The sequence below is a fragment of the Pempheris klunzingeri genome, chromosome 17 (assembly GCF_042242105.1).
Source record: "Pempheris klunzingeri isolate RE-2024b chromosome 17, fPemKlu1.hap1, whole genome shotgun sequence".
In the NCBI taxonomy this organism is placed as follows: Eukaryota; Metazoa; Chordata; class Actinopteri; order Acropomatiformes; family Pempheridae; genus Pempheris; species Pempheris klunzingeri.
The window spans coordinates 1415503-1424794 of record NC_092028.1 but is presented as its reverse complement, the minus strand read 5'-3'; the positions used below and the strand labels follow the sequence as shown (position 1 = coordinate 1424794).

The window sequence follows — 9292 nt, the reverse complement described above, 5'->3', positions numbered from 1 at the left end:
GGTATAAAATAGACTTTTTGTTTTTTTAAATATCACAAAGGTAAAATCTGAAATGGTCAGACATGATGAGGAGAGAGCCGAAGTGACGTTCCACAGGGAAACCTAAAAACACATCAGCACTCAGCGCCGCGGCCTGTTTCAACCACGATGGAACATTTCCCCAATAAGTAATATTGCTGTTTAATCAATACCTTCAACAAACAGACGTTCAGGTTCATAAAGTCAGGACTCCTTCTTCTGTGAGGTGGAGGATGAATGTTTTCAGTCATAAAACAGAGCAGGGGTCAGTGTGTATGTTTGAAAAGTCATCAGGTCAAATCTGATCTCAGAATGAATTTCCAGTGTCTAGCCGGGGGGGCGATAGTCTCTGCATGTCTTAGACTGAAGTGGTCAAAGGCTCACTCACACACACATAGAAGGTTCGCTGAGACTATAAAGTCGTAACTTTGGGAGAAGAGAGTGAGAAACTGAAATCAGAGCGTTTCCTCATCGATACTAACCCACTGACTCGTGTCACCTGAGGAGGTCGTCCTCTGCAGGCGAGATGTTTCCTTAGTAACGACTTTAACGTTTTACCCTGTTAGTTGTTATGTTAACCTACAATGGCCCCAGTACACCTTCATAGCTTTGGAACCTTTTGCATGTTTCTGTTTTATTTTTGTTGCTATTCCAACATTTGTTTCTAGAGGTAAAGAGAAGTGACGGACAGCTTCGATCTGTTCATCGCCACAGCGTCACATGTTTGTACATGTACTGTGTGTACTTAGGCTGCACTGACGGCCAGAGAGCCTCTCTGGTAGGGTGCTTCCTGTCTTCCTGCTGATGGGCGGGACATAAAAGCAAGCTGATGTTCTGATAAATGGATCTGCTCCTCAAACTGGACCTACTGGATTGTTTTCCACTGTCTCACCTGCACACACACACACACATACACCTGGACAGGAAGTGGCGTCAGGACTTCGGCTCTCTATTATGTTCAAACGACAAAACTTCATGTTACAAGATTAGTGTATATTCATAATATTCATAATCATCTGTGGAGGAGTCTGATGGTCCAACGTTGTCTCTGTTTGGTTCATGAGACGCTAAAAAGGTTTAAATGTGGCATCCATCTGTACAGGAAGCAGGTTCTAACAGAGGAAGTAGGTCCTAACAGAGAGGAAGCAGGTCCTGACAGAGAGGAAGCAGGTCCTGACAGAGAGGAAGCAGGTCCTAACAGAGGAAGCAGGTCCTGACAGAGGAAGCAGGTTCTAACAGAGGAAGCAGGTTCTAACAGAGAGGAAGCAGGTCCTGACAGAGAGGAAGCAGGTCCTAACAGAGAGGAAGCAGGTCCTAACAGAGAGGAAGCAGGTCCTAACAGAGGAAGCAGGTCCTGACAGAGGAAGCAGGTTCTAACAGAGGAAGCAGGTCCTAACAGAGGAAGCAGGTCCTGACAGAGAGGAAGCAGGTCCTAACAGAGGAAGCAGGTCCTGACAGAGGAAGCAGGTTCTAACAGAGAGGAAGCAGGTCCTGACAGAGAGGAAGCAGGTCCTAACAGAGAGGAAGCAGGTCCCGACAGAGAGGAAGCAGGTCCCGACAGAGAGGAAGCAGGTCCTAACAGAGAGGAAGCAGGTCCTGACAGAGAGGAAGCAGGTCCTAACAGAGAGGAAGCAGGTCCTAACAGAGAGGAAGCAGGTCCTAACAGAGAGGAAGCAGGTCCCGACAGAGAGGAAGCAGGTCCCGACAGAGAGGAAGCAGGTCCCGACAGAGAGGAAGCAGGTCCCGACAGAGAGGAAGCAGGTCCCGACAGAGAGGAAGCAGGTCCCGACAGAGAGGAAGCAGGTTCTAACAGAGAGGAAGCAGGTCCTAACAGAGAGGAAGCAGGTCCTAACAGAGAGGAAGCAGGTTCTGACAGAGAGGAAGCAGGTTCTAACAGAGAGGAAGCAGGTTCTAACAGAGAGGAAGCAGGTTCTAACAGAGAGGAAGCAGGTTCTAACAGAGAGGAAGCAGGTCCTAACAGAGAGGAAGCAGGTCCTAACAGAGAGGAAGCAGGTCCTAACAGAGAGGAAGCAGGTCCTGACAGAGAGGAAGCAGGAGAGGAGAGCTCCGGAGCTTGTTGGGAAGCACAGTGGAGGTGAAGTGCTGGTGTTCAGGCTGAGAAACAAGACGAGCACTTGATCTGCTCTCCTCTGCAGTTCAGAGCAAAACAAGCAAACCTCCTTTCCCCTCTTTCCTCTTTCTCTGTTCCACTTCCTGAGATTGAGAATCGGTCTGTTTTTTTGTGTCTTGAACTGTCTGTGTAAAGTCTTCAGTCCAACATGGCGTCCAGCTGGTCGGCCAGGTCGTCGAACATGTTGCCGATGTCGTCCAGAATGGTTCCTGCCGACTTCACTGTGTTCGATCTGCTGCTGAGGAAACATGACAAACAATAGATAAACCAGTTCATCACGTCATGACTAAAGATGGACAGAAATAAAGCACACGCTGATGATGAGGCTGTTCTCACTGTTTAAGCTACATCACACACAACAGTTTACATTAGCTGCAGTTACATGGACAATAAGTTCAGGCTCAGATTGTTATTTTAAGTGACAATATTATGGAAAAGATCCGTAAAGATCCTTTTGTTTCAACCACAAACAGCTGTTTTATCGCTCTCTTCAAAGCCGTCTTATCTGCTGCTGCCTCGACTGCTAAGTGTGTTTGTATTATTGGGTCAGTTTAGTTTGGATCCAAACTAATGTGTTAAAACACCAAAATCACAACAGCCGGACTAGTGTGGTAAAACCCCTGTTTTAGTGAATGTAGTCTGGTGTGTGTGCTGTTTGTGGTTAAACCAAAAGGATCTTCCAGGTCTCTCTCTGTAGGGATCCTTTCCATGATGCTGTCACACACTTAGAATAACACTCTGAGCCTGTCAGTGGATCAAACAAGCTCTTTTAGTGGACCTACTGTGATCAGGTTACTTTGACCAGTAAAGAAAAGCTTTCACTTTTACACGCCTCTAAAAATCTACCAGCTTCTGAGGTGTTCTGATGTGGACTGAAGTGTTGGAGGGACTGACATCAGCAGCTTTAGTCTTGAACCATGATAAAAACCAAACCAGTGGTCTGATATATCTGACAGTCTTACCTGTCTGAGTTCTCCTCCTGGTTCAGTTTTCTCTCGACAGCCTTCAGAGCTGCTTCCAGAGACGTGCTGGTCTGATCCAGCCTCTGCTGAACCACCTCAGTCCCACAGGACGACTCGGGGACGGGGCCCGGACCCACCACACACACCTGAGCCCTTGCTGCTGTCAGAGAGGGACTCTGAGGAGCCGGAGCTGCTGCTGGAGCCGCTGCTGGTACTGGAGCCGCTGCTGGTACTGGAGCCGCTGCTGGTACTGGAGCCGCTGCTAGTACTGGAGCCGCTGCTAGTACTGGAGCCGGTGCTGGAGACGCTGCTGGTACTGGAGCCGCTGCCGGTGCTGGTGCTAGAACAGGTGCCGGAGCCGGAGCCGGTGCCAGATCTGGAGCTGGATCTGGAGCTGGGGGCCCACGAGCGGGAGAGGGCGGAGAGGTAAAGGCCACACTTTGAACCACAGTGACGGTCACAGGAGGAGAGGAGCGTCCAGCTGCTGGAGGGACAACAGCAACATATACAAATGTCAAATCAAGTGCAACGGGTTCAGAGTCGAGAACAAGTTAGAAAGTCAAGGTTAAGATTAAGACAAACAAGTCCAGGTCCAGAGGAACAAGCCCCAAATCAAGACCAACAAGTCCTAAGTCACGTACGTATGTAGTCAGAGGCAACGAGTCCTGAGTTGAGCAAAAAGTCCAAAACTGAAAGCAACAAGTTTCAAGTCAGGTCACAAATAAGCAGCAACGAGTCCTGAGTCCAGACCAAAGCTTTTATGTTTAAATGGACATTCCTGATATCTGATCGTATGAGGAACAACCAGGTTGTTGGTGAATGTTGTTCACTGAAAAACTCTGAATGAGTTCAGACCTGCTGTGATCAGATTCACAAACTGAAGTGGCTCAGGAGAGCTGACTGACTGACTGACTGACTGACTGACTGACTGACTGACTGACTGACTGACTGACTGACTGACTGACTGACTGACTGACTGACTGACTGACTGACTGACGCTGCACTTTAGGATTTAACTAAGTCTTTTTTTGGTAGCTCCTGTATTTGAGATGTAAATGTAACAGTGAATGCAGGCTGATAAGCTGCTGCTGGTGTCTCACCTTGTGCTGCCAGCAGACTGTGGCGGACAGGTTTCGGGGCGACTGCAGGAGGTTTTGGGGAGAGCGGAGGTTTGATTGGGGAACCTGTTGCCGGACTAGTCGGCCTCTCCAGACTGGCCTCGCTGATCCTCAGACTGACCTCCTCCTGGCTCTGGGACAAAGGCCTGCTGCCGTCGGACTCTGGCCCGGCCGCCCCCGCTCCCTCTCTGCTGGGGGAGCCTCCTCCCTGCTCCTTGTCTTTGGGCTTGTGTCTGCGCTTCACCGTGTCCGACTCCTTCAGGTTGAACTCGGGCACCTCCAGGTTCTTGGCGGCCTGTTGCTCTGGAGGCTCCAGCACGGCCTCGGCCCTGGGTGGAACTGGAGCCTTGGGCCTCTGTTTGATGGTCAAATTGCCCTCCTCCGCAAAAGGGATGCACTCGCTGGAGCTGTTCTGAGGGGACGAGGAACCCTCCAGTCCACGACCTTTAGATTCTTCTTCCTCAGAGTCCGACTTCACCCCTCGGTCCGGCTCGGTGCTGCCGCCGGCCTGCGTGGGAATGCACTCGCTCTGCACCCTCCTCCTCACCACGGCAGCCTCTCTGGACTCCTGCCCTGCAGAGCTGTGGGAGGGGGAAGGCGGCTCTTGCTTGACGAGGTCCGGTTTGGATCCTGTGTGGTTCCTGCCCTCGGCCCTGCCTTCCAGAGAGGCCGTGATGCTCCTCACACTCACCGGACTGTCCGTCATCGCCCCGCCGCCCGACGACGTGGTGCTGCTGTCACTCAGCTCCCCGCTGGTGGTGCTGCTCACTGAGCTCAGTCTCTTCGGAGGAGGAGGAGGGGGGCCTTTTTTACGGGCGCGCACGGCAAAGGACTGACTGCGTCCCACGTTGCCGTTCTTGTCTGAACTCGACTGTAATCGAGCTAGCTGGCTGCGCCCGGGTTTGCGGGTCAAGGTGGCGTAGGACTGCAGGTTTCCAGAACGATACGCCTGCTCTTCGTCGTCCTCATCGGGCTCTCCGTCCGACAGGGCGTAGCGGGTCATGCTCTGGGTTCGCTTCTTGGGAGGCGTCAGGGTCATGGAGTGGTTTTCATGCCTGGGAGATGAGTTCAGGTCTGTGGAACCACAGTGAGAGTGCAGGTAGCTGAAACCCTTCAGAGCCGGCGAGCCGTGAGGGGAGGGCCCGCGAGACCCACACAGTTTGGGCTTTGCCGGGATCGCCGGGTACTTAAACACAGTCGCCGTGCCCAGAGGCACCTGCTTGGGCAGCGGCTGCTGCTGCAGAGGCCTCTGGTCCCACCCCTCGGGGAGGTTCCTCTCCTTGGCGGGGCTGCCGTCCAGGCTCTCCTGGGACCAGCTGTGGGGAGTGATGGAAGCCGTGGGAGGCTCCTGGGAGCGCCCGGAGCCTCTGGACCGCGTGTCGATGCTCTCCTGGCTCTGGGACATTCCCACCGCGTTCTTGATGGCCAGGCCCTCCTCGCAGCCTCCGTAGTGGCTGGACATGGCCGTCTGCAGCTCAGTGCTCAGCTCGCTGTCCTGGAAGGTCAGCATCTTTGGGGTGTGAGGAGAAGGGCATTCACCTGCCGTGTCAGGCGGCTCAATGGTGACCAGGTGGAGGGCTCCGGGGGCTTTGCGGCGCAGCGTGCCTTGGCCTGATTCGGCCTGCAGGATCGCCCTCTGGATGTCACACAGCTTCTTCACCGCCAGCATCAGCTTCTTCTGGTGGCCTGGAGGGAAAAGTCATCGTACCAAACTCAAAAACTCAACAGTCGCCTCGATCACAGGCCAGAACGTGAACATGTCATGTGTCCTCACCCAGCTTGGTGATGCCGATCTCCTGCAGATCCTCCCACGTGAGGTCTTTGACGATGCTGATGGAGTCGTAGCCGTTTTCGGACAGCTTTTTGTGGTACTGAGGGAGGCCGATGGCACTCAGCCACTCACCCAGATCAGACTGTGAGAAGGAACAGATCGTTTGGTATCGCGGTGTTTGGAGGTCTGTGTATTCAGTAGCTAACAGTTAGTAGCCTTACTGGGATGTAGTCCGGCAGCCACTCTGGGATGTTCAGGTTGTTGATCTCGATGGAGATTTTCTTGCGGTGGCCAGGTTTGGTCACTCCGATGGCAGTCAGATCCTGCAGACGCCACAGCAAGACAAAACACATGAGTGAGTCAGTTACCTGCACACTCACAGCTCCATGCTGAGTCCGCTCCTCGGCCAGGACCAGGACACGACGCCCGGACTTAAATTAACTGTGTAATCCTACATCATTGCTAATGAAGGGCAGAATATTTCACAGGCATCACGTGTAACTACAAGTACATTTAACAAGTGCTTTCACTATGTCAGCACACCAGTAAGACACATTCACACTCCAGCTGCTGTACCAGCTGACACATACACCTTCTACCATCAGGTGACAAATTAAAGGTAAAACCTTTTTTGACTCCTACAGTGAGAGGATGATATGTTGTTATGCTATAGGGGGAGGGGGGGGTCACATGTCTGACCTGATGGCTTCCTCCAGGATGACTACGCCGCCCTCCACGGGGCACGAGGGCTCACTGAGAAAGTCAGCCAATCAGACGACATGGCCTTTGCAATGACCATAACTCAACCAAAGTGACCACAGGAGGCAGAGTGTGGGCCGACGCTCTAACCGCCATCATCAAAACACCAGATGAGTGAATAGCTCCAGAGGAACACCTTACTAAGACCCGTCTGCATGTTTCAATACACCAGTGAGTCTGACGGGTGGTTGTTTACCTCAGGAGTCATCCGGCTGATGGTTGGGACGTCATAACCGGCGCTGATGAAGTTCCCAGTATACTGCTCCAGCTGGAACTCACTCAGCCACTGGTAGATGGCCTCTGCATCCTACAACACACACACACACACAGTACAGACACACCGATGTCACCGCTGGAGATCGTCTTCACACGCTGGACGTGGACGTGCAGCTTGTTTGTTGTGATGAGATAAAAAGGTGAAAGCTCAGGCCTCTGTGTTTTGGATAATCATGTTGTACCCTCGTGACACAAGTTGATGACAGCATTAAGTTGTGATTCACGATGAAACGTGGCGACGGGAAGCAGGTCGATAGTCGATGTTTCTACAGAATAGTTTTGGATCAATGTCTTTGCTTGTGTTTATTTATTCAAATTTGATGAATGACGCCAGAGTTTTGTATTAATTGCGAGTATTTTATCGGTCATTACGGTGTATTAGCTAACACAGCCACGTAGCCCTTTAGTTCAGGCTCTACAGATTTTAGGGATGTAAAGAGTTTGGTGACAATCTGGGAAACAAAATCACAGTAAGCAAAAGTACCAATGTGGGCAGTGGCAGAACCTTTCTATTACAGAGGTCAAAAGGTTGAAAAGAACCAGCCGAGTGTCTCAAAGAGCTGAAAGAAGTAAAGAGAAAAGGATTAAAACGACAGTATGAAGACAGATGAGTGATGCTCACCTTCCCCTCCAGCAGCTGCTGAGGACGAACAAACTGCTGGGAGAAGGTCTGCTCTGCAGGTCTCTGCACCGTCACCGTCTGCCTCCGAGGAGTCCCACCTGTGGGGACACCACACCTCAGCAGGTGTTCTCAGAGGGGACGAAGATCTAAGAAACTCTGACTCCCCACAGAGACACACTGCTTTTATTCACTTAAACGCTCCACGTGAGGGAGTTAATGTCCGCTTAGATTTGAATATCACAAAGAAAATGACTTGTTACTCAAACCATCAGCACTGGTGTTGGTATGAAAAATATTTCAAAGCCATTTAAACCACAATCCCAATTTAAAGGAGAGCTCATGTGTTTCTAACCCTAAGTCCAGTCTGTTCACATCCTGGTGTCTGAGTGACACCAGACTACATTCACTAAAACAGGGATTTTAGAGAACAGGACACAGGAGCTGCTGCTCTGCTGCTGCCTCCATCAGTTAGTGTGTCTGTGTTACTGTGTGACTTTGGTGTTTTAAAGAGTTCATTTGGATCTTAACTAACGCATCAAAACACCAAAGTCACAGCAGCAGAGCAGCAGCTCCTGTGTCCTGTTCTCTAAAATCCCTGTTTTAGTGAATGTAGTCTGGTGTGTGTGCTGTTTGTGGTTAAACCAAAAGGATCTTCCAGGTCTCTCTCTGTAGGGATCCTTTCCATGATGCTGTCACACACTTAGAATAACACTCTGAGCAGGGATGTCAGTAATTTTAACTTATTTAGACATTTAATCATTCAGACACCAACATATGTCTAAATATGGTTTGAGTTGCGATTTAATGTTGAGAATGTGTTACAAAGGGAAATGTGTCATGTTTGAGTAAAAATGTAATAGTAAAGATTGCAAGAGGTGAAAGGTATGCTTTAATTCCTACAGTGATTTAATCTGTAACAGCAGATCAAAGAAAGGGAAAAAATGAGGAAAACGGAGCAGAAGGAACCAAATCCTGCTGCTTATATCCTGATCAGATGTGATGGAACGTGGAATACATAATAGAAAAAGGTAATTAACTAAAATAAACATAAAAAAGCAGTGGTAGTAGTGTCAGCAATAAGGAATCATTAAAAGCACAGACCACAGTGTACTCTAGATTAAACACTGGCCTTTGGAAGTCTAATACGAAGACAAACAAACGTGCCCACACACAGATTTGTCTTTCTTTATCTCACAGACTGCCAGCGTGTGACAACCTGAGGTAAAAGATGATTAAAGAGAAAAGTACCTGCAGGGTGATCGGGCTGTTTGCTGCAGTCTGAGTGTCCAGAGTCAACAGCAGGGGGCGCCGGCTGCACACAGGAGCACAAGAAACAAACTCTGAGTCAATCTGCAGCCTTTAAACTGAAGAGCAGAGCGAGAAAGATCATGTCTGAGAACTTTAATAATGAAGAACGCAGGAAAATACGTTTTTAACATCTTGAGATGTGACCTTGAGAAAACAACAAGAAGTCTGGATTCATTCATCCTGTGCAGGAAAACAATATTCTACCTATTTAACGCTGGACAATAAGAACACAATCAGGCGTATTTTGTGTCATCTGACCAACATGTTGCATGAATCAGCTGATTTTAAGCTGTTTGCAGACCTCTGAATCACTGATTCAAACACGTA

At 50.0% G+C, this 9292-nt stretch overlaps 1 protein-coding gene across 1 annotated transcript in view; it reads right to left on the bottom strand.

Annotated features, from left to right (window-relative positions):
* Nucleotides 1-2160: 2160 nt before the first annotated feature.
* LOC139216150 (caskin-2-like) overlaps nucleotides 2161-9292 on the bottom strand; it is a 64849-nt gene continuing 57717 nt past the window's right edge. The window contains exons 14-22 of the mRNA XM_070847196.1: nucleotides 8906-8969; nucleotides 7658-7755; nucleotides 6956-7066; nucleotides 6222-6323; nucleotides 6004-6142; nucleotides 4212-5915; nucleotides 3518-3595; nucleotides 3112-3319; nucleotides 2161-2384 (exon numbers count right to left, since the gene is read on the bottom strand). Of these exons, the coding sequence (XP_070703297.1) occupies nucleotides 2288-2384; nucleotides 3112-3319; nucleotides 3518-3595; nucleotides 4212-5915; nucleotides 6004-6142; nucleotides 6222-6323; nucleotides 6956-7066; nucleotides 7658-7755; nucleotides 8906-8969 (2601 nt within the window). The 3' untranslated portion in view covers nucleotides 2161-2287. The remainder of the gene's footprint in view (nucleotides 2385-3111; nucleotides 3320-3517; nucleotides 3596-4211; nucleotides 5916-6003; nucleotides 6143-6221; nucleotides 6324-6955; nucleotides 7067-7657; nucleotides 7756-8905; nucleotides 8970-9292) is intronic.